This window comes from Alosa pseudoharengus, unplaced genomic scaffold (genome assembly GCF_046254945.1).
Source record: "Alosa pseudoharengus isolate Yale_2024_CS ecotype anadromous, Long Island Sound unplaced genomic scaffold, YU_APseudo_1.1 YU_APseudo_1.1_scf_8, whole genome shotgun sequence".
Taxonomy (NCBI): Eukaryota; Metazoa; Chordata; class Actinopteri; order Clupeiformes; family Clupeidae; genus Alosa; species Alosa pseudoharengus.
The window spans coordinates 40,374,454-40,400,099 of record NW_027468870.1 but is presented as its reverse complement, the minus strand read 5'-3'; the positions used below and the strand labels follow the sequence as shown (position 1 = coordinate 40,400,099).

The 25,646-nt window shown below is 40.6% G+C and overlaps 1 protein-coding gene and 3 long non-coding RNA genes across 5 annotated transcripts; 3 read left to right on the top strand and 1 right to left on the bottom strand.

Annotated features, from left to right (window-relative positions):
• Positions 1-9,746: 9,746 nt before the first annotated feature.
• On the top strand, positions 9,747-10,558 carry LOC143111676 (uncharacterized). Its single transcript, XR_012984576.1, has 3 exons — positions 9,747-9,852; positions 10,169-10,324; positions 10,428-10,558. It is a non-coding gene; the product is annotated as an uncharacterized LOC143111676 (long non-coding RNA).
• Positions 10,559-10,721: 163 nt separating this feature from the next.
• On the top strand, positions 10,722-12,560 carry LOC143112744 (uncharacterized). The gene is made up of 5 exons (XM_076275010.1): positions 10,722-10,770; positions 10,896-10,939; positions 11,427-11,853; positions 11,950-12,079; positions 12,278-12,560. Exons 1-5 carry the CDS (start codon positions 10,758-10,760, stop codon positions 12,558-12,560), a joined length of 897 nt encoding a protein of 298 aa, XP_076131125.1. The 5' UTR covers positions 10,722-10,757.
• A 1,808-nt stretch (positions 12,561-14,368) lies between these two features.
• On the top strand, positions 14,369-15,827 carry LOC143112352 (uncharacterized). Its single transcript, XR_012984721.1, has 3 exons — positions 14,369-14,852; positions 14,997-15,080; positions 15,718-15,827. It is a non-coding gene; the product is annotated as an uncharacterized LOC143112352 (long non-coding RNA).
• Positions 15,828-17,509: 1,682 nt separating this feature from the next.
• Positions 17,510-18,927, bottom strand: LOC143111787 (uncharacterized). 2 transcript variants are annotated; one of them, XR_012984614.1, is made up of 3 exons: positions 18,876-18,927; positions 18,084-18,156; positions 17,510-17,617 (listed from the first exon to the last, which is right to left on the bottom strand). It is a non-coding gene; the product is annotated as an uncharacterized LOC143111787 (long non-coding RNA). The 2 variants fall into 2 exon arrangements; XR_012984613.1 differs by lacking the exon at positions 18,876-18,927 and adding an exon at positions 18,358-18,469.
• Between the last annotated feature and the right edge of the window lie 6,719 nt (positions 18,928-25,646).

The window sequence follows — 25,646 nt, the reverse complement described above, 5'->3', positions numbered from 1 at the left end:
AGATAAAACAGGAAGTGAAACTGAATCAATCAATCGACCAAAATTCGACCATAATCGCTAGTTGAATAGAGGTTGAAGGGGGGTCGATTCGCTGTCACCAGTCACCCCCTTTTCAACGTTGATTCGACGCAGAACGGTACGTGCAAATTTTCGTTGTTTCGACGTTAGACATCAACGTTTATTCGACGTGATTATGTTGAACAGCTGACGGTGATTCAACGTGGATTCAACGCCCCTTTGCTATCTGGGAGTGCTTTGCCATCGAATGTGTGACAAACACGGATGCCACAACAAAGGGTAAAACATACACTCACTAATCCTAAACAAACAACTGTATTTGCTTAAAATATAGTGTAAGATGCTCGTGAAAGAAAGATATGCAGCTTTTCAAGTGATAAAAAGGGCAAATTCCCAAGTTCACATTAAAACTGTTGGACATGAAAGGCCACATGGACTACAAACAAACTACAACGTGACGACAAAAGTGATGACGAGCCCCTAACTGGGCAACTCTGTTAGCAAAATCTAGCCCCAGTTTCCGACCTCTGACTCACACATTAAGTGACGTGAATGACGCGGAATGATGATGTTTTCACTCGGAGAAAGGTTTTTACGAAGCCCATGAACGCTAGGTAAGACTCCCGCGATATTTTAAGGCCATGTGACATGGTGTCACGGTGGTAAGTCCCTCCCCGGCTGACAGAAGTCGGACAGAATTTCTAACCAGTATGCATTGCGTCCATCCCAGTATGCATTGTGTTCAACCCAGCATGCATCACATCAAGTCAGATCTGCACAGATCTGCCGCAAGTCGAACTCCCCTAGTGATCCAAATTTCTTCTACCTCTCGAGCGAGAGGGACCAATCAAATCGGTGTAGGCGGGACAAAGGCGAGCTGCACTGATGACGACGGTGCTGCGACGTCCGGAATCATCTAGAAAACATTGCAAGATAGCTACCGATGAACACCAGTTGTTTGAAACGGCTTTGGCCGCTACAATAAAGGATTTAGATTTGGCTTTTCAACTAAAAGAGGAGCAGAAAATCACCCTCAAATCGTTCCTTTGCAAGAACTGGATACGTCAGACCGTGAATTGTTGTGATTGGTCGTAGCGTTATCCAACTGCGTGCAGTGAGAGTTTCAAATACTTGGTGCCGCCCCTCGAATTGGGCCATTTTCATTACTCGTGGCCAGACCCTTAATCTGAAAGATTCCAGGGTCTGGTTTACCAGGCTACAATAGTTCTACATATTTTTAAAATGGGCTTGTGTAATATTTGTGAATAAACTTAATGACATTAGGTTATATGGGCAAGTGCAATAGTTCTACTTATTTATAAAACATTGAGTGATTCACAACTAAGGGCGAGTGCAATAATTACACAAAATAGCAAAGGTTGAAAACACGCCTACAACGGAGCTGTCATCAAAATGTGAGTTCGTGAAGTAGTTCGCTGCAATGTATGGTGGCTTTACAGACACTGGTGGACTGCTTAGAAAGCAAGATCCTTCAATCAACCAGGAGTTAGCAGCAAGTTGGGCCAACGGTTTATCAGGTAGCCTATAGTAGCCTACTGCCCCTAAATATCTTATAGCCTACTGTTTATGTCTACTAGCTATGTTCATTTACTACAACTTGCTAGCAGATCCCGTTTGCATTTCTCGATGTTTTCGAAGGTAACGTACATACATTTAGCCTGCCATACTTCACATCTAAAATGCCTTCATGCACGTTAAATGCAGTTTTATAGGCTACAAAGGTAGCCAATGATCGGCTCACTGAATTATATTAGTAGCCCTACCTAAAAAGACTCCATTCACTTCATTGCAAAATCGCGGTTGGTCTGTTTGAGCAATTGTAGGCTACTGTAGATTGATTTACTGATTATGTGTTTGTTAGATACATTGATCATGTACATCTCTCCCCCCCCCCTCCCCCATTTACTACTGCTATGAGAATGTTCACATGGCCATGCTGATCAAAATCATTGTCATTTTCGTAAGAATTTGTCCTGAAACTCCCCAGATTAATGTTGAGCTTGTTTAAATAGTCTGTTTATTTGTCTATTATTTTGTTTTCATAAATGAAACATTTTGCTAGTTTTGGAATTACAGCACGTCTCAGTGGGGCAGCCATGGCCTACTGGTTAGCACTTCGGACCTGTAACCGGAGGGTTGCTTGAGCAAGGCACTAACCCCTTACTGCTCCCCGAGCGCCGCTGTTGTTGCAGGCAGCTCACTGCGCCGGGATTAGTGTGTGCTTCACCTCACTGTGTGTACACTGTGTGCTGTGTCTCTTTCACTAATTCACAGATTGTGATAAATGCAGAGACCAAATTTCCCTCACGGGATCAAAAGAGTATACTTATACTATACCATAAGGTGTCAAGCAGTGTTTAACAAATGTTTGATTAATGTGTAGTAATGTTTTTTTTTGTAAAAACTGTAAAATAATAAAATGTGTTTGAGTTATTGGTTTGCTCTGTAAATATTGTCAAAAGCATCTATGAAAAACCATGACTTTTAGGCTACTTGCATACTTGGGTATTTCCCAGAATTGGGGCCTATTTCTGTCCACAGGGTGTAATTCTATTAAAAACACATTAAATCTAATAATGTTTAGCATCACTAATTAGTATAAAGAAAAACAAGCCTAGACTTTTTTAATGGTTGCTCCTACTCATGATTTAGACACATTTTATTGGTGTTTTATGGTACAATATCAGTGTTTTGGTGTTGTCCGCAACCAGAGTTTTCACATATTGTGCCATATCTCAAACATTATTTATCAAAAATTAATTAAAAAAATCATGCATATGAATTAAATGTTATCTGAACTAATGAACTGCATGCACACATTATGCATATATATGCATTTCCTGCTTTATTTTGCTTAATGTATACCTGTCCCATGGTTTAGCCGTCATTACCAGCACACTCTACATAAAAGCACTTTGCTACTGTTTTTTCATCAAAAAAATATTTGGTAACCATGGTCACCTAATATCACAGTGGAATACATGGGTGTCAAGCAGAAAGATTGATGCCTTGATGTCCAGAAACATAAGAAAATCTACTCTTTATCCCTCGTTTTGGGCATGTACACTTATTATGTGTCATTACCATACGCATTGTATTTCTGTATTTTTGAATATTCCTGAAATTGTAAAATTATTTTAATAGTTTAAATGATGTACATTACATGTAGAAAGCTAGCTACACTTGCATGGTGATAATTTTTGCTTCTCAGGGTAGTTTTTCGGTATAAATGTCATCACCAGCACAGTCATTACCAGCACATTATAGCTTGAAATGTAGTGGTAATGACGACTGTGTTGGTGATGACATTTTTGCAGATACATTTAAAGTACTCTTTTTAAAAGAAATACGTTTTTTTTTTCACAAAGTCAGTTCAACTTGGGTTTCTAAATTATAAACATTTAATTGCAATAGATTACGATCAGTGATTTGTCATCACCGCAACAAATGTCATTACCAGAACTGCAATGTCATCACCATCACCATGCATATTTTTGCCAATAGATTATGTATAAATTACAATAAATTACATTAATTAGATATTTTTGACAATGTTGGACAGTCTAAATTGCCACTGGATGAAAACAGATATGATATATGGCATTTATTTCAAATAAATGAAATTCCAAGCCAGGGTCGAGTGAAAAAATCAAAAAATAAGATACTTAAACGACTATAATTCATGTTGTAAGTAAAATTCAACAATTCTAATAAGTTCAAGATAAAATAGACTTCATGTGAAACCATAATTGATCATTGATTGATCATTGATTGACCATTTCATCTTTAAAATGTACATATTAGATGATGTGATGGTAATGACATTTACCTGAAAAATGACAAAAAATCATAAATTCCCTTATATTGTGGTCTCAACCAAGCTCACAAGGTTACTCCTATCAAAATGACTGATAACTTGATGCATACCAATTAGTAAAATTTAGAATTTTATTTTTCAAAATTTCAGTTACCCAAATAGGCCCGAAATCTGAGAAATGCCCACTTACAAACAACTATACAAAATGGTAGGAACCACTAAAACTAAAAAATTTTGATTGATTGTATGGTAATATTGGCTGTTTTGTAAGAATTAAAATCACTGAATACTTTGCTATAGCCTGCACAATTGAATTTGCCATGTTAAACTGGTATAGCCAGGATGTGTGCTTGCTTATATCCATTCAGACTTGCAGGATGTGTTACATCAAATCGTTAGCTATGTGCTAAGTGCTGCTGTGATGTCAAATGACAGCCTTTTGAGGGTAAGATGATGGTGATCAGCCAGCACATAATATTTCTACACCTAGCAGATGACGTAGGCTATACTGGAATAAAGCGTATTTTAGACATACAGATTTCCAGCAGATGTAGAACTAATGTATCTTGACGGTGAAATAGCGCCGACATTTGTAAGATCAAAATAAGACGTTCTAAATGGAACGCGATCATATTTAAGACATTAAGATCTCCAGGAGATGTAGAACTACACACATTGACAGTGAGATGCCGCCGCTGTTTGTAAGATCAAAATAAGACGTTCTAAATGGAACGCGATGTAATTAAGCTGTTCAGATCTTTTCCAGACGTCTTGGAGACGTATGTGTGCTGACTGGGATGGCATACAGGCTATTTAGCCTACATGTAACGGTGTGGAGGGCATGACTGGCGTTTATAACATATAAACGAATATTCTGAGTAACTTAATGTTAGCAATGACAATGTCTTTTTAAAATGAGAATAAACGCGACTTACCTTACGTTGTCTGTCGGCAAACTGATGTGAGACTCGGGGCTCTTCTGGGCATAGAATGTTCAAAATTCCCGGCGTTTGCACAGCCTTTTGGCAAGCCAGAGAGATGCCAAAGTGCGCCCGTAAGTCATGCGATGCGGTCCCGCTCATCAACTTTTCAGCTGGTTAACCAGACATTAGGGGTTTGCACGGCGTGTCATCAGATCTGGACATCGCCATATTGGAGATACTCGCCCCATTAGAAAGCATTAGGCACTGAAGTAGCCTAAATCCCTAACATCGTCAAGGAAAATGGTTAATTATTGCCGTGTTTTAGGTTGTACCAATAGGTTAGACCAGGGGTGTCAAACTCATTTTGGTTCAGGGGCCACATATCTGATCTCAAGTGGGCCGGACCAGTGAAATAATTGCAAAACATCCAAAACATCCACAGCTTAGTTTTTTTCAGTAGGCTATGCTTTACCCTTCAGCCTACATTTGTAGCCTACATAATCACAAGGGATATATTAGATTATTACACATTTATCCAGAGAGGCCAATGAAATTGAAATAAAATGCATTTCACTCTCATAAACAACTGGTTTATTTTTATAGTTGAGTGGATAGGCCTACATTTTTACATCTGACCACCTGAACCAACTCACCACAAACTCAAGTGGGAGCTATGAAGAAAGTTAACATCCTGCCTTAAAAATGTAAATATGCAAATGTATGAAAAATAAAATGAATTTAACAAACATAAGTTAGCAGTGCATGAGCAATACGATCAACTGATACGATTAGGTTACATCAGATCAAATAATTTTGTAGGCTAGGTGGTGGTGCTGTGTAATAGGCTATCCACCATAAAGGCCAGATCCTGCACCCATTCCGAGCATTTAAATTGCTACTGATCTGCCTTTTTTCTCCAAGAACTGTCCAATTTCCTCTCGTAGTTCAAAGAAACGCTTGAGTACGGCACCTCGGCTTAACCACCGTACTACAGCGTGGTATGGTAAGCCAGACAGAATGCCATTATCACTAAGAAAACAGTCAAACTGACGGTGAGTCAGACCTCGCGACCTGATTAAATTTACAGTTTGCACAACCACACTTTAACATGATCCAAGTTTAGTGTTTTACAACACAACACTTCCTGGTGCAAAATACAATAAAATGCCCAAACATCTTGTCCTCCGTTTGCAGGCTGCACTTTGTCTCTGAATTTTGTCGCAACGCCTGCTTTTCTCCCGACAATGTAGCCAAACTGACAGCACAGGACCAGTCAACTCCGAACTTTTTTTTTGTTTTTTGGCTGCGCCTAGCGGCTGAATTGAGCATTTCGGTTATTTCTTTGAAAATTCATAACTCCTCACAGGAATGGGCTAGATATTTTTTTTTTTTTTTGACATCGTCAGAAATTTATTCTCTACAAGTCTGGGCCGGATTAAACCATCTAGCGGGCCGCATGCGTCTGGTGTAGGTATCGACTTCCAAAAGTTATTAAAAAAACAGGGAGATGGGACAATAATGTCAGAAGTTATCAGAGGAAGGGGGGCGCTTGTGGTTGAACTTGGTACTTCGTCTCGCTCACCCAACTCATATGGATCTGCGCTGCCAATTATCCGTAATTTTTCGAAATATCGCACCTTTTCTTGTGGTCCAAGTCCTGCCCTATATGCCTTTGCATCTTAGACGCATTTTGATGAGCTTTTCTGTTGTTTAGACACGGCTACAATCACGTAAGATATCCAAAGTGCATAATACTCCATTGTACTTCATTCACTGAGTACCGCCAATATTGACCTCTCCAGAATAAGTCCCGCCTCCGTAACTTCCGTATCCATCCAACTTCCGGGCGTGGATTGTCTATGGGGAATAACATGGCGTTTCGAAATATCATACCGGTAAAACATCTGTAGGTAGCGAAGTTGAAAAAGCTGGTGGGCAGATTGGCCTACACACTTCTGCCATATAGTTTCCACTGGATTTTTTGATTGTCGGTGCCGTTTAAGTAGTATACTATAGACTATACTACTCAAACGGCACCGAAAATCAAAAAATCCAGTGGAAACTAGATGGCAGAAGTGTGTAGGCCAATCTGCCCAGCAGCTTTTTCTACTTTGTCACCTACAGAGTTTGACAGGTACAATCTTTCAAAATGCCATGTTATTTCCCATAGACAATCCACGCCCGGAAGTTGGATGGATACGGAAGTTAGGAGGCGGGATATATTCTGGAGAGGTCTATGGCCGCGCGTGCTGGGTTACCATAGTTACCGGCCAGAACGTGACGTCGGTGCAAACCAAGCGGCAACATTCTAATTTGAACAATACCAGAGAATGTCTAATAAGGGGAGAACTGGCACTCTCGGAAAACTTCCGGTTTCTGAACTGGTTGCAGTTCCTTCTGTGGTTCCACATGAGGGCGCTCGTCCACGAGTGCAGAATATATGGAGGTCTATGGAGCTGTACCCCTCAAAATTCACTTTTCTCGGGATATAATTTTTTTTAAAGTAATTTAAATATTGTATTCGAAAGGGGAGGCAAAGAAAATACACTTGGTGGAGTATTATATTTTTTAAAGTCACTTAATTGTTCTAAAAAGCCTTTCAAACATGTCAATGATGTCACTCATTAGCACAATGCTAGCGTGTTATGGGCAACAACGACCCAAACTGTAAGAAATCAAAATGACATAAGTACTCGTTCATTCAACTTTTGACCTATAACCCATGTTGAAGTTATATAAACTACAGTCAAATCTGAGATTTGTCAACGACAATCAGGTGAAAGAGACAAATTTAGCCGTCTAGCTCCATTGACTCCCATTCATTCTGCACTCATGGCGATCTCCCCCAGTGGAAATCTGGTGGAACTGCAACCACAATTCGGTACAATGGGAATTAATACGGAGTGGCCAGGCTCTCCGTAGACGGGCTCTGACAATACGTTAGACCGGCACATCCAGGAACTTGACTCGTGACAAACGTTCCCGCCCCTTTCGGGGGGAAAACAAACAACCCCTCTCATTAACTCCAACGCAAATTAGGGTCAATAAACGTAATTCGTACAGAAATCGCAGGAATAAATAATAACAAAAAATACCACAAATCAATATGACCACTCAATACATAACCACTTTGCCGGTCGTTGACCGTGAAAGATACCTACAAACGCTTAATTCAATTAATATAAAAACATGTCCCTTCAGTCTCCCGAGTACGAAGTGGTGCTACAACCCCACTCAGTCATACCCGGACATTTACTCGTAGCCTATCTCATCGAGTCTCCAGGTAAGTAACTAAATTGTTTTCCTGTATTTTTGCCTTCATATTTGAATTTTAATGTAGTGTAGTTGACTCACAGGCTCAGATGTAAAGTATGTTAGTTAGATAATTCCGAGATATGATAATTTCTGTCATAGCCGTTAAGTGTTAGCCTAGATTTCAGTTTTCTTTGGTCTGATTCATTTTTGGTGTAACGTTAGTTGTTTGTCTTTTGAAGACTAATGAACAATATTATAATTTCATAAAGATTTAATAACTAGGCTAATATTTATTTGCCAGCAAAGCTGTAGCCTAACCCACCTGCAACTTTTCGGCATGTCTACCGGTTCACTTTGGCTTGTTCTGAGGGAATGTTTTCCCCTCAAAAGGGAGGTATGTTTGGAGTCGAAATCGACTAACCGGCCCCGTTAGAGGGCCCCAGTGAGATTGGTGGGCTGCAGTCAAATGGTATGTGTCATGTACGTAATTGACGTAGCAAGACAAGGAGACGTACGGAGACGTGCACTTCACTGAACTGCCGAGAAGAGCGTGGTCCCTTGGTTTGTTCATATTTTGGATTTACAGTAAGTGGTTTAATATGCTAGGGTTATTATATATATATATAATATAATTAATATAATTGATACTATAAGCTACTCAGGCAATCACGTTTTTTAGCTAATCAGCAAATGCAAGTTAACATAGATGATTAGCCTACAAGCTTCATTAAAAGTAAACGTTAGCTAACCTTAACATTAGCTTAACAATTAAACTGATCTCTATCCCTTTCAATAAATCGTATGAGGTTACTTGTATAAAATTCACGATAGATTTTTGTGTGTTCATGCTCTTTATGTCTTTATTGTTTATTATTTTCTGTTTGTTTATTGTTTATCATTTTCTTTTCTAATGTATGTTTTGTTTCATAATTGGTAGGTTCAAACAGGAATTTGATAGAAGTATGTTTTCAGACCCTGAGTATCGTGCCAAGTCAGGTGGCAAGTCAGTTATCCTCAGTGGCTGATATTGTACGTTCAGTTCTGTCTCAGGGCAGCAACATGTATATTTAGGGTTGGACTATTACTTATATTATTTAGACTACTCAATAATATTTTTTTTGCTCAGGATACTTAAACTAAGTCTGTTCTTTTTCTATTTAGAGATGCAGGTGAGCCTTCATATGAAACATTCTCTCCCTTTATGTGCATCATTGTAAACAAACCTTGCAGCACCACCTTTTGTCCTGGGATGTGGACAGTGACCTCTAACTAAACATACAGTGCCTCTAAATCTATCATCACCCCCCCTTAGATATTTCTCCTTTTATTGATTTTAATAAATTGAATCTTGGTAAAATTGCTGTCAGGTTGGAGGGAGAACGGGTGTGAACAGTCCTTTTCAAGTCCAGCCACAGATTTTCCAGAGGATTGTGGTCTGTGCTTTTCTTCTTTAACAGTCACTTAGCCATTTATAAGCCCTGTTATTGTGAGTCTGTCAGGCTAGTCACATCCCAAAACATTGCATGGGTAATAGAACCACAAACACCACACACGGGTCCAAGTATAAATATATAAATTAACAACGATGTTCATTGTTTGGTAAATTTTTTTTATTTTTGGTAGATGAAGCGGCATGTAATATGGAATGGTGGCTCAAAATATGACTTCACCCAAATTCCCAGTCGGAGGAGAAGGGCAAACACGCCGACAGGGGTGGATGGACAGCGGGCTTTGCAGCAGGAGGCAATGCACCCACTTCCTGACCCTCCAGCGCTGACTGACCCCCCAGTCCTGGCTGACCCCCCAGTCCTGGCTCCTGTAAGTGCCCATTGTTCCTTTGGAGTTTAATTTGTCGTCCAATAAATCACAAGCACACAAATCTGGGTGCAGTCGAGGCCTACTGGTTAGGGCTTCGGGCTTGGAACTGGAGGGTTACCAGTTTGATCCCCGACCAGTGGGAACAGCTGAAGTGCCCTTGAGCAAGGCTCTTAACCCCTCACTGAAACCTGATTTACGATTTACGATCTTTCTGGATTTTTTTTTGCCATTGCTACATTTCCTTTGCAATACATGATTATTTGGTTGTTACTTGGTTACTGTTACTGTTATGTTGTTACCTTTGTATTGTTTTTAGGAAATGGAGCAGTGTGCCTTGCAGCAGACCATCCCAATTGAGATGGTTGATTCTTATATTGCTCAGCTGAGGCAGCATTCAGCTGTCAGGGTGTGCAATTATGCTGCTTCAGCATTTTCACTTCCTGACTTCAGTGTGAAGCAGATGACAATGACAGTATGTTTTTTTTTCTTTCTACTGATGTTCACTACTTAATCATTGCATTCAGCAGTTCAATTGCATGTATGTATTTCTTTTTATTTGTTTCCATCTCCTTTAGGAAAACAGATATGTAATTGTTGAGAGGTGTAGCAAGCTCCTCCCCGATGGCCATGGGTGGGTTTACTGCTGCTCCTGCTCTCGGAGGGAGAGCGAGTTAATCCGAGCCATGGCCAGAGTAATTTCCTCGGAGAGACGTGAGATGTTTGCTTTTGGGCTGATATTATGGCATTACAATTATGGCTAGGTATTAGAAACATAAAGTACAATAAAATATTTTCTGCTATCATTTAATGGTAATCTTTAATCTCTTAAATCAGGAATTACAGAGCAGCATTGCCTCCATGTCCTTGCTCTAAAGCAAGTAGTGGAGGACTTTGACAGGGCCAGCATGCATGACTATGGTTGGTTGCACCATTCATTAGTGTCATTAAAGAAAACACATATGAATTATGTGAACTTTGATTCTGAACAAATCCTTTAATGCAAAAATAGCTACATTTCACACTGAATTTTATTCCCTTAACAGAACATAGCTATGCCTCTGCTGATGCCTCCCTGCAAGGATGTGAGGTAATGACATACAGTCAGTGACATAAATATGTTAATAGCAGTGTTTCCCATACATTGACTTATTTGTGGCAGCCCACCACAATATCAACATTGACCACCACACAATGACACGTGCTTAAACCTGCATCATAACCACGCTGCGCTAATTTGTTAAAAACAGTTATTTCTGCAAACCTACCACCACAAATAGAATTCAATTCTGTGGGAAACACTGAATAGAGTAGGTAAAATACACAATATAGACCAAATTGTTGCACAAAACCAATTAATCACTTAATTCCCAAAGACACTCAAAGTCTTGTGGAAACCCTTCCCAGAACAGTGGAAACTGTTGTAGTGATCTCATACCTGTAGATTTAATGTAATTTGATGTCATAAAAGCCTCTTTAGGTGTAATAGCCATACCCTGTCCAGATTGTGTATCAACTAAATTCCCTCTGTGTACTTTACTGAAAACATCTGATTTTGAGTATTTTGTTCTTCCTAGGAGGTATTCCACATCTCTGAAAGGGACGTGTGTGTGAAAGCACACTCAGGCCAATATGGTGTGGTTCGCTGTGGAACCAAGAGGGCGTGCCTCACATGTCCCTCTACATCATGTGGCCATGTGGGTGAGCTACACAGACTTTTGTCCACCTCCCCAGATAAGTATGAGGACATAAGGGGGATGTGCTTGGAGGATGCACCCTCTGAGGCGAATGGGACGTTTAAATGCCTCTCCTCTAGGCCCATTGCCTTTCGACCGGTGCCTGGCTCAGTCCGCCATTCCCCCGGATACAACGCCCAGTCCCATCTTCCCATGATTTTACGGGACAGGGCATGCACAACGTGTGGGACTCCTATTGTGGAAACACAGTTGAGCACAGCAGTCGAGGTTCCTCTGATAACGAGGAACTTTGTGTTTGACTGCAAAGGTTGGTATGTTTACATGTACATCAGAGAATGCTGCACTCCTGTTTTTTTATTGAATGTGCCTGTATAAAATTTGTAAGGATCTTTGTTGTTAATAGTTCTCTCAACTAAATGCTGTGAGGAGTCCTGGCCCTATGATGGCATGGAGGATGCCATTATAAATATGGGGACTTACCTCATTTCACATGAAGTGATGCGAGACTACATGTATCACTTTTTGCAGACTGGGTAGGGTTTTCTTTATCTGTTTTTAAACACATTTTCCTTATTAAGCAATATTTGCTACATGACATACAAATATCAGAAGTTATAAATGTCAGTTACTCTTAGCAACCTTTAAAAATCAAATGATCAAATCATGTTGTCATGCATCAAATAATATTGTCACATTTTTTGTCATGTTGTCACTTTTCTTCTTCAATAAAGGGTCACCATGTTTGGATATTTCCATACATGGAAAAACCATTTGGAGGACTCAGGGTGCCAAGTCATCCCTTTAACGTACCACAAGTTTAGGGTGGCTTGGTACGCCTTTGTGGATCTGCTGGATCTGTCATTCGAGGCTGGTTTTGAGTGTGCCAGGTGTGGTCCCACACCACACACTATTATGTGTGATGGGACTGCACTTAGCTTCCGGCGAGCACTTCTGCCATGGCAGGAGTTGTTGCCCCATTTAACTACAACTGGGTCAACACTGAGAGGGAGATAAGTACACATATATTATTTCAGAAGCTAATGTCAAAATGCCCTGAACACATACAGAATATAGTGTAAGTGGGATATGTGCCTTGTAAAAAATGATATAGTCTTGTCTAAACTTCCTTATTCTTTTTGTGTCAATACCAGTCACAAAGACAGGGTTTTTGTGCCAGAACCCAGAGGCCGGCTGCTACTGGCTCAATATGTGGAGCGACAGCTCAGCAGGGAGGAGACTGAGGAACTCCTTAACAAAGTTCCTATATCTTTGAGAGCTGTTCTGGAGTGCTCTCCACAGCAGTGCCCTGATAACCTAAAGGGTTTGATCAGGGCATTGTCAAAAAACAGTCCGGCTTGTGGCCTACTTCATCCCTCAGCTGAACTGCAAGGGTTTTTGGAGAGGATTGCCACTGGGTATCCTGTGCGTCACTCAGTGGATGATATGCTATACCTCCAACAGCAGGTCCCAGTCCTCTTTCAAATGTTGAAAGACACTGAGGACAATCATGTTCCAACTCTCCTCGGGTCTCTTTTACTAGACCTTTTCTCTAAAGCAGAGGAACCATTCCTGGGTGAAGAGTTGGTGGATGATTCACCAGTTGACCATCCAAGTGAGGCCAGCCTTTCTTTCTTCCCTTCACTGCCTGTAATTAGGCAGAGGGGACACTACTTGGCTGACTCCAAGCAGAGTAAACCGGCATGCCACAAAAATGCCTCTGGCCAGAGGCGATTCTAGGGTCTGTGGGGGCCCCAAGCAAAAATTCCAAGGGGGCCCTACCGACAAGTGTTATCACCATTATGTTATATCACTATTAGGTTATTATGTTAAATAATAAAAATACAAAAAGCGAATTATAAAAATTCTTATATTTTGACATGTATCTCACAAAATATAATTTTGAGTGCATGGTGTATGCACTCATAATGATTCTCTACAACATCTTTTTACTGCATTGCCATGAACAAAGTAGAGGCAAAAAAGGGGTTTCTTTGTTGAACAAATTGGGATGCAATGTGAGCCTTGAATTGGATGCCATGCAGGAATTTGCTAGGATCTCAAAAACGAATTATGAACATGCTTTGCCATAGAGAAACACACGATAGTGTTGGATTATAAACATGCTTTGCCACAAAAACAGACAAAAAAATCGTAAACGTGGGGTAAGTCCAGCTATATGAAGTTATTATTTTGCTGTCACTTCGTCTGTTTTATAACCCAGAAGGATGTACTTGATATCAAATGATAGCTCTGTGTCTCCTCTTTCATCTGACGTACGTGGCATATCTATCCGATCAAGGGTCCGCGAGTAATTCAAACAAGAGTAATGGGTGTGCAGCGTTGGTTTGTGTACATGACGTTATTATTTTGCAGTTACTTCGTCTGTTTTTATAAGTCAAAAGGATCGATATTCATGGTAATGGATAGCCCTGTGTCTCCTCTTTCATCTGATATGCTTGCCATATCTATGCGATCATGGGTTTGCGATTAATTCAAACGATAGTAATGGGTGAACAGGTGAACGCAGAGAAGTATAGACTGTAAATATGATGCAATTTGATTTAATTTCATGATTTTCTTTTATTTTCATACTTGATCGTACAGACACGTGCGTAGTCTCGTTGGGAAGCCCCACTTCTGCTCTGTCACACAATAAAAGTTTTTATCTCGCTGCAATGAACAATTCCGGAGCAATGTAACAAAGAAGAAAGGGTGTGTTTTTTGTAGCCTATGAAAGCATGCTTGGTCCTTACTGCATCGCGATCAACATGTTATGGCTGACAGCCCTAATACAAACATAACGTTAATCATCTCACTAGTTGTAACTGCCGCTAGCTAGCTGAAGTTTACTGTCGTATAGATGTAGCAAACCATGTTCAATCTTTCTGCCAATTAACATTAGCCTACTATAGCTTCATTGAGTAGGCTAAATGCCAAAATCCGACGTTGATCCGTCATCACTGCACCCTCGATTGACATTTATCACAGTTGCCTAAATATGTGCGGATTCTTTGAACTTTTCTGAACACAGATCCGCTGTTCATAAGGCCATGGCATAGGGCCTACATATGTACAGATATAGCCTACTGTTTGTACAACAGAGCAGGAGCACGCAAAATACATCATTCAATCTCTATGGACGAAATTCTCGCTTGACCCACCGGCAAACGCGCTGAGACCAGGTCGGGGCCCCCTAGCGGCTCGGGGCTCCAAGCAGTTGCCTGGTTTGCCTGTTGACAAGGTGCGCCTCTGCCTCTGGCCATCCCTCCCTTCTGCCTGGTGTATTTCTCATCCACTGTGAGCATGGTATGTGTTTTTCTTTGTAAGAGCTTATCCTAATGAAATATTATAAATCACTGACAGTAGCCTACATACACAACAAGACTTTTTGTTTGGAATCACACACAGTGACCTTGTGTCACTTCTGTTCTGTTTTTCATTTATCATCAGGGATCTGCTACGGTTTCCAGATGATGGTCAAACATGAATCTCCAGACACGCCGTTCACTGTCCTGAAGACCAGATTCATGGAAAGTGAGTTTAAGCTACTATACATTACATCAGTGGTTCTCAAATGGGGGTACGCGTACCCCTGGGGGTATGTTAAGGCACTCCAGGGGGTACGTGAGATTTTAAAATATACATATATTTAAAAAGTAGAATACATGCAAAAATACTTTAAAAACAATTATTTAATAAATATTTCAGGAAAATATAAGTTCATAAAATGAATTTTATATTTCAGTAGGCTATTCAATTTCATTATCCTAAAAACCCAGAGTCCTCCCCATACCAGGATGGTTCGACCCAACCTGTCACATGCCACCCGCCATCACCTGTCAATCACTGTCAAAACTCAAACGATGGAGTCGTGGTTGAAGCGTAGGTAATTCTTGTGAAAAGACGGAGGGACAAGTAGCAAAGAAGGCCAAACCAGAGCCGGCAAAATTCTTGAAGAATATGTTTTATTGCTCTGTTTTAAGTCTTTTTTTCTCAACTAAAAATGCTTTGCGCAGGTTAGGGGGTACTTGGCTGAAAAAATATTTCACAGGGGGTACATCACTGAAAAAAGGTTGAGAACCACTGCATTACATTACTTATATTCTCATTCCACAATGCTGAAATACTCTCATTATGTTCCCCTTATGTTTGTTCTCTTGTTCATATTCAGTGCCTAAGGTGGTCATATATGACAACAGCTGCAACCTCCACCAGTACTGCCTCAACCGTGACCCGCTGTCCTTCAAAAAGACATGGTTTTTGGTTGATCGCCTTCACTGGAAAAACCACCGAGGTAAAGTTGTAATCTTGGATCTCTAAGTCTTACTCACAAGTTTGTTTTTATGATTTAAAGGTGCTCTAAGCGATGCCACGTGTTTTTAGGCTGAAACATTTTATGTCACTTACTGCAAACATCACCAAACCAATCGCTAGCTGTCTGTGTCCTGAATACACTGTAAAAAAACGTGATCTCTGTGGACAGCCCAGGCTCCAAATACGGCAACAAAAACAACCTGGGCAAACCTAGCCCATAAAGACATAACAAACTGTTCCAGGAAATCACAGACGAGATGCGCTTTTAGGAGAGTTTCAATTGCATGGGAGCAGCACGAGAGGGAGGGGGAGGAAGTAGCGAGCTAGTTTTGTTTGAAAGCCAACAGAAGTGACGTTACCCAGCATCGCTTAGAGCACCTTTAAGATGTTTGGGAGCTGTTTCATCTTTTTCACGCATAGCTCTTCAGTAATTTCCTGTGTATTAGCCACATTGTGTATGAACCGCAGGACAGTGTTTTTTGCAAGTTAAAAAAACAAAAAAACATATTATCGGTAATACCATATTAAAGGAATTATCCGGAGTAAAATGCACTTTAGATCAATTTACGGATGATTGGGAGTACATACATTGAGTTGACATCCAAATCATGTCATTCAGATGTGTTTTAAGAAAGTTCAATGTTACCGTTTTTAGTCAAAACTTGTTAGAGGGATGGGACCAAGACGAACGGCACCGCCTTGAGGCCCCTGACAACTGCTCCAAAGGTGGGATCTCTGAGACACTCACACAAAAAACTGTGAAGGAAAAACTTTAAAAAAGTTGACCACTCCCACTTCAGAGGTGGAGTTGTGTGTGGTAGCATGGAGCTACGAGGCTGAAATTCAAGTCAGACCTTCAGCACATGACCCACATGGAGCGTGCAAAGTTTCATCTCTCTAGCTGTAATGCAAAGCATTGTGCTGGCAAAAACTACTTTTTTGGCGATTTAACATTTAGCCATTTTTACATTTTTAGCCAAAGAACTCACTTATGTTGGTCCGATAAGTATGAAATCAGAATATGTTGAACAACGGGACATCACAAACAAGCCAGGCTCAGTTTGGAGTCGGTGGATTATTCCCGGAAGGAGATAAACAGTTCGAAACGTACAAGGTTTACCTATTCTGGCGCGGTAACGCTAGGTGCTAGAGGGATGGGACCAAGACGAACGGCACAACCTTGAGGCCCCTGACAACTGTTCCAAAGGTGGGATCTCTGAGACACTCACACAAAAACTGTGAAGGAAAAACTTTAATAAAGTTGACCACTCCCACTTCAGAGGTGGAGTTTTGGGTGGTAGCATGGAGCTACGAGGCTGAAATTCAAGTCAGACCTTCTGCACATGACCCACATGGAGTATGCAAAGTTTCATCCCTCTAGCTGTAACGCAAAGCATTGTGTCTGCAAAATTTTTTTTTTTCTATTTTGTATATTGGTGAATGAATGGGGCATATGATATTTTGAGCTCCAACACAAAGGCAAAGCAGTTGCAGTCATGAAAACTATGTATTTTCTGAATATGATGTACCATAGTAAATAGGAAGGTGTGACATGTCTTAATTCATATTAATTGACATCTACAGGATAGGTGTAACAGCGTTGATTCCTCCGAGAGAGTGCGTGTGTGTGAGTGAGTGAGTGAGTGAGTGAGTGTGTGTGTGTGTGTGTGTGTGTCTAATACTGTACATACCGATTGGCTCTGTATTCTCAAGTCCATGCAGGTCCTTCCCAGTTGAAAATGAAGAGGCCACATTATCTGAAGGAGATCGATCAATAGGAACCTTGCTTTAAATCCCCATCCAAGAGCAATTATGCCTACAGTTAGTGTTCTTTTTTCAAAAACAGTCAACAACAACCATCAGCCCACCAAAACAACACACAACAACAATTGCACACACAACAACACATACACCACAGAACAACAACAACAACAACAACAACAATAGACAGCCACAGCAGGACAACACAAGCGGAACATAACATAATTCTGTGATGTTGTAATAGACTGATTTCTGAACACTGGACACTCAGGTTAAAATAATATATACTACTGAACACTCCAGATTAAATCATATGTACTATACCCTTCCTTACATTGCTAACCTCTTCCAACTTACAATCACTGCCAGAGTCGAATGTCCGAAGAATGCCGAGCAATACATTTTGAGAGAAAGAAAATTAAAAATATGAATGTGTTCAATGCAAATGCAAGATGGACATACCAAGGACCACTGGTCAAATTATGTGGGATAGGGATTTGGGGTGGAAAGGAAAACACATCAGAACAGCTTCTTTCTGAAAGGGGAAGAATATTTTTTTCAATAATTCATTCATTTATTTATCTGACCACTGGGCCACAGGAAATCATCATGTGTTCACTAATACATGGATTGCCCTGTAAACAAGACAATTCTTTGGTGCCATGTTATTTTTGTTTCCCCATAACAGCTGGGCATCTCAACAGCTACAACCACAAACTCATGACTAGATGGCTACCTCAGTGCAGTATTGTATCGGCCAGTTGATTTATTTGAAGAAAATATTGTAGTAATACTGCAATATTGTTATAATATCCATCTCTTCTAAGTTACTGCAACAGAGAATGATAAGATTCAACGTTTGTTTTGAACTGTCCATTTTGATGAAGTTTGCCTATTGCCAGCGCTAGCTTATTAGCTTTTTCATTGCGTGCATGTAACATCAGTGTGTATAGAATGATCCATTCCATCATTGAAAATGTATCGTTTTCTTATCAAAGTACACTAGAAAAGAAAATGGAAACATTACCCAATAGCCAACTATCAACGTGAACAGTAATTTATATTGACATTAAACGGGACATTGCTTACTTACATCACCAGCGGCATGGTAAGACACGGGGCAGGCAGACTGCTGCCAGCTGTTGTCTTAAAACCTAGGCCTATTGACGTGATCTCCTTGTTTTCTTATACTTGCAAAACTTGGAAGCGAACAAGGCAGAACAGGAGTTTAACTGACCACGAAAAAAGACATACTTTTGTACCAATTTACCAAGGCTGACCACAACATCCATCCCTATGCATCCATCTGGGCTGCGGCAGCCGAGGAGTGAACAATTATGTCTCAAACTAATGACATCAATATAGGACGTGATGGAAAATTTCTCCGATTTGAACTGGACTTTCGCCACTTTTTAAAAAAAGTATGTCCGAGAACTTTATAGCAGTCACCTTCCAAACAGTCCACAAATCTCAAACAAACTACTAAATATATCGCGGATGTTTAACAAGGCTCCAATTAAAATATTACAGCTTTACCAGGCTATTATTATTAAAATTAGGCTCGCTCGTAGCCTATTAAATGCACGCTCGTTTATACCAATTAAAAAAACAAAACACTATCGCCAATAAATATTAAATATCCTACAGATGTGCGGGATAGGTCATGTTATCCAACTAAAATAGGGTAGCAGTTTAAACACACATTTTGAAACAGAAACAATATCAAACACGAGCAAATGAACGGATTTAAGCTAGCCTACTGTAGCCTACCGGTGAAAACCATTGCAAGCTCGAGGAAGCTTATTTCAGGCTATCGCGCATGTGCGAATTATTGACAATTGCGTACATTACTGTACGCATTGGCGTGCACAGGTTTGCGTCCGGAATCATACGCATGGCGAGTGTGATCGGGTTGTCTTTAATACGATCGCGTTCCATTTAGAACATCTTACAAACGGAGGCGTCAAGTAGCCTAAAGACACATTTGAGTTCTACATCTGAGAACTAAGATTTCCAGCATGTAGAACTCATATAGAACGCTTATGAGCGCTCATGCAATGTGTGTGTCCCTGCAGCAAGTGAAACTAGGTAACGTGGGCTAGAAGCAACAAATGTTTAAACAACAACGTGGCTTCCTGTAACTATTAATGGAAAAAGCATAGAAACGGCTAATCATAACCTTTAAATTGACATTAATTAAGCTGGCTATATGCAACACAATTTATTTATATTCCCTTTGCATATGTTTGGGTAGACTTAAACGTTTTTGAATTTGAGCTTACAGTTCTGTATTCTTTATTATTATATTTATTTAGGTATTAGTGATACCTCGAAATTAGGCTGCTGTCTGTTAGGGCAATTTATTGTAGCCTGCTAACCCATATGCACAAAACATAATTTCTGAAATTATTTCTTGATTTATAACATGAGCTATGTCTCCATGTAGGGTAGTGTCAAATAGTGAAGTGATAGGTAGATCATGTAGGCCTACATGTCACATGAGCCACACATATGAGGGGCACTGCTTCTTCTGTCCCTCCCAAACTGCATTAAAATGGTGTGTTTAGCAATCAGAATTTCATTTTCTTTCGGGGTAGAAACTGCTGGACACCAATATAGTCCGCACCCCTCTCAGAAAATACTTACAACGTCCCTATAGGGAGTTATTTATAATTTGGCAAGATTGCTTCATTTTCCTATCCCACAACCCCCACACTTTTAAAAAGCTTGATACGCCCCTGCACATTCACCAAATAGAACCAACTTGACGTTGACTTCAACCTGTGTTATATCCTAAATGAGACTGCCTGGGTTCTTTTGTTTAGATATTAGCCTATAAAACACATAATTGTAGCCTACCATTCAGGGAATAGGCATTTAAAAGAGAGACAGAGAGTGATATGACTCAGAAATGACATCGGGCGATGGTGCGAGATGTTCAGAACGTAAGAGCTAAAACTTCTACAAACTCAATAACATCCACAGCGGAAAAAGAAGGTAAGAAAAATAGTCAGAAAACTTAGATGTGTAAGGCAAGCAAGCAAGTTTGGCGGTTGTTACTAAAAATGTGAACATGCACGTTGCACTGTTGTGCGGTGGACTTTCAGAATGTATGGAGTCGGAGTTTCTTTAATATCGAGGCGTCATATTTGTCCGATGGCCTGCTAAAATGAATTGCGATGTCTGTCTGAAAAAGACGCGCTCGTGCAGTCAAAATGAACAGGCTTGTCAGTCAACCTGACATGTGTAAAGTAGCCTATAATGTGAATGACTTGTTATTTTATCAAGGATTTCTTTCTTTTTGCAAAAAATGAAGTACAATAGGCATTAATTAGTAGGCCAGGAGCATGCTGAAATTATGTGGCAAATTGCGTTTTTTATTACAATGATAAAATTGTAAAAGGACGTGACCGAAGCTGAGGCAAGCCAGGCAATAGGCCTATAGGCCCGACGGTAATTGTAAAGCAATTTACAAAAGATTCACTGAACAAAAATGCTGATGTGGTACATGAAAATTTAGCTAAAAATGTGGAGAATGCAATGCAATCAAGCATTTTGGACGATATATTGTCACAAGATGCCAGAATAGGCAACAGGCCGATGTGCGTTTTATTTTGAGACTGTTTTGCGCGACAGAGACTGAGTTTGCTGCTGATATTCTGGGGATAGGCCTAGCCAATGTAGGCTACGACTTCAGCCTTTTAATATATTTGCTGCATTAGATCAGTCTTTAGAACAGGCAAGGGCTTTCTAGCCTCACGTCAGCAGCGCTGCATCACCCATATAGCCTACATTAAAACAACCAACGGGCGGGTGCCGTTTTGAAAATTGGTCAACAAACTTTGGTGCTGATGGATGGCTGATGGATGATAAGTTTTGCTATGCAGTTATGGTTGAAATAATAGCCCATCAGCGCATCTCTAGTGTGTGTGCCTCTCTCGCTCAGAGGGGAGGGAGAGGCTGAGGGTCGATCCAGCATGGATTCTAAACTCTGTGGTGGATAGGATCTACAATTAGGTGTTAATAATATTACCACGCTAGGTCGAAGTACTCCCAAGTGCTATTGCGCCACACATTGTAGTTCTCCTGTTTATTCGCTTGGAAAATCGCCACGTTTCATGTTGTGTGACGTACACATTTTTATCAACTACTCGTGCAACTGTATTTAAGTAGGGAAAAAATGGTGGTGTTTGATTACTGCTATGTTCCTCTCTCTACGGCCACGGCAGAGCCCGCTAGCATAGCAACATGCTAACATATTCGCGCCGCGCGACAGAGCGTTTGAGTGCACCTACCGGCGCGGGAGAGGTATGACTCAACTCGTGAAAGTTAAGGTAAGAGCATATATTACTACTGATTTTGGGTGGCGTGTTCCTTTAAGCAAAACAGCCATCACTATAACTATTTTGGAAAAAAACATTGATAACGCTAACAGGATCACTAATGATAAAAAACGAGTGTAATTGTGACTACCTATTTTCAAAAAGGAATAAATGGCTAATGTTTATTTTGTGTTGTTTCAGATTGACCATGGAGATGACTGAGGAAGACAGCCTGAATATCGATGGGAACAGTGGAATTAACACGACTTAAACTTTGTCTGGGATTGCACTTCTACAGCCAGGTTGTTGAATAAAAAAATAATAAGACACTTATGTGTAAAGTTTTTTTTACCCCCCTCTTGTGTTTGTAGCCTAGCTTATGTTTATCTGTTGAGCTGTTGGGAAAACGTTACGAACTTTAGCCTGGGTGAACCTATAATGAACCTGTTAGCAAATGTGTAGCAAACAGATTTTTCAGGATAATTAGGCCAAATTACCAATCACATTTCACATGTCAAATAAAGCCGGCTGATGTCTGATAAACGGGTCCGTACCACACACAATAAACGGACCCGTATTGCATATGATAAGCAGATCTGGAACACGTCAGTAACACAGACTACCATACGGAACTGGGCCAGTCTTAGCCCTTATCCGTCAAACGGATCCAGACCAATTTTGGACCGATGTGCGTTTGGACGCCGGATCAGGTCCATTATGCAGATCCGTGCCGGACGTTGTGGTAGGTGTGGCCCAGTTCCGTCCCAGTGTATGTTTGCTATCTGGGTTGACACACGTGTCAGTCCGTGTAATGTTTCATTTTGAGTAGGCTGAGTGTTCAACATCAGTGTTCAATATGGATTTAATTTCAATCATAGGCATAATAATGTTTAGATTTTTTTATGTGAGGGAGAGAACTCAGTTGGGGGGGGGCACACTGGCCTGTTTGGGCGGGCCTGGCCCCCTAAGGCCCGCCCTTGACACTGACGCTGGCTCGGGTGTACCAGCGGGATGAGCGGGTGGCAGGGACAAGTCTATTCTTTACAGGGGCAGCAGTCTAGAGACACTGTGACATAGCAACCCCGCACGAACGCTACATGTTAGCCAACCGGACTCAACACAACCAAGCTAGAACTATGACCGACGCAGGTTTGTGCGATAACCACAGAAACAAACTGACAACAACAACGAGGCGAGAGGGTGGAAACACTCTCACCACAGTTGTAGTTACTGTGTAGGAGAAGGAAGAGGGTAGCCTGGGTGTTCCCATGCTGCCTTGCGCGCGATTTGATTCACGCTGCTAAGGCAGCCTGGAGACCATGGAGCAAATTTTCGCCTGAGATAGGAGACCAATCACAGAACAAGGGGGAAAGCAAGACGATGATGAGCTATGCACAGACACATTTGATAGACATCCGTGGCACCCAATAAACGGATCTGGGCAATTTTTTCAAATACGAGAAAATGAATGTTTGGTTCCCAGACCACGTCTCATTGAGAAGTGGTGGCGCTAGCCAGGCTAGGAAGAGGGCTCATGCAGGTCAGAATCAGGTGTGTGCTAGCCGAGTTAAAGCGATGGTTCGGAGTAATTTCATCCTAGGGTCCTTTGCACAATGACCCCGAGCCAAACACCCTCCCAGAACATGTTTTCCCTTGGTCGAACCCTGGTCGAGTAGCGCTGTCAGAAACTAATGAGTTTCTGCAGTCGTAATGGTACCAACTTTTATCGCGTAAATTACCCCACTAATAATGCCCTGAATGGTACGAAACTTCTGCAGTAGTACACAGAGGTGGGCAGTAACGAAGTACATTAACTTAAGTACTGTACTTAAGTACAGATTTTGAGTATTTGTACTTCACTTGAGTTAATTTTTTAAAAAATACTTTCACTTTCACTTCACTACATCTGAATGACAAAAATCGTACTTTTAACTTCACTACATTTCTGTTAAGGCTCTCGTTACTTTTAACTTTCAATAAACTAGGTCTAGCCTATATCGAAACTCTGTCCCCCCCTCCCCTCTCTTCTAAAATGTGATGGTTTGTTCGCAGGTGACAGCCTATCACTAATCAGGGTTGCGTCACATCTGTGCGCTAGGCTATAAAACCAAGTTCAACGTCTAACCGTTCTCTATTCCTAAATCGACAGCAAGATGGAGGTAGACGGAGACGGAGATGAAGGCGGATGCCCTGTCGAGTACTCGCACCCATGGCCGTATCTCGACAAAATGTTTAAGTTTACTGAACGGATGAACGATTCCTATCGTTTTAAATGTTTGCCGAAAGTAAACCACATCACTGCATACAAAAATTTAAATAAAATAAACATTTTCTTTCTGTTAGTTGGGTTTCTTCATTCTGTAACATTCTATAATCCCTTATTCTGCACCTTATACAAGCTAGTCAGGGGCATGCATTTAAGTGTTAAACCTTACACATGTAATTTCAAATTGTACTTTAATACTTAAGTATTTTTAAAATCAAGTACTTCAGTACTTTCACTTAAGTACAATTTTGAATATGCAACTTTTACTTGTATCGGAGTAACATTTGACCAGTAGTATCTGTACTTTGACTTAAGTACTGAAATTGAGTACTTCGCCCACCTCTGGTAGTACAACTATGACCTTTAGTCCAATAACAAGGCATTAGAAAGTTTGCAAGTGCACCAGGAGTTTATTTAAATAAGACTTGCCTGATTATCTGCTACTATACCGCTGCGTCGACGTTTCTTCCGTGATTTGGGAAAAGCCCATAAAAGTCCTGGCAGGAAGCGATTACATCAAAGTTTTTTGGTATATCCAGTTTTTAATATTTTTTTTCCGAAGTGTTTACAACTTAGTATTAACTAATAATTGTTTTTCCCAAATCACGGAAGAAACGTTGACGCAGCGGTATAGTAGCAGATAATCAGGCAAGTGTTATTTAAATAAACTCCTGGTGCACTTACAAACTTTCTAATGCTTTGGATGGATGTCACAGAATTTCCTACAGCTTAACCCTTTTCATTGGCCCTGACAAAATCTAGTCATGCTCAGACTTTTCTTGGAAATTAAGGTTCAAATAACAAGACTACTTCTAGAAACTTAGGGGTTTTATTTGATACCGATTTCAAATTTGACCAACATGTTGACCAACAACTCCTTGTCCAGTCCTGTTATTATCAACTGAGAAACATTTCCAAAATCAGATCAATGCTTTCTTTAAAGGACACAGAGAGAATTATACATGCATTTGTTTCATCTAGACTTGATTACTGCAACGTCTTATTCACCTGCCTAAATTGTCAATCCATCTCTCGTTTACAGACTGTTCAGAACTCAGCAGCCTAAATTACCCCAGTTCTGGCCAATTTTCACTGGTTGCCAGTGAGTTTTAGAATTGATTTTAAAATCCTCCTTATAACCTATAAAGCATTACATAGTTTGGCACCTGACTATTTAAAATATTTATTAACCCCCTACTGTCCGGCTCAGCCCCTCAGAGTCCCTCAGAGCCTCCACCTGCTGTAACCTTATACAACATGGAAACAATTTGATCCTTATCAATGACCAATGATCATTGACCAATGGTCGATCCCATGACCTTCAGTATGTAAGCAGTTCATGTGGGCTTTTCAGTGAGTTAGGGCTACTTTGTTAAGTTTGCTGACAATCCTGAATTTCATTTTGCTGTAATTTGAATATGACCCAATATGACCTTG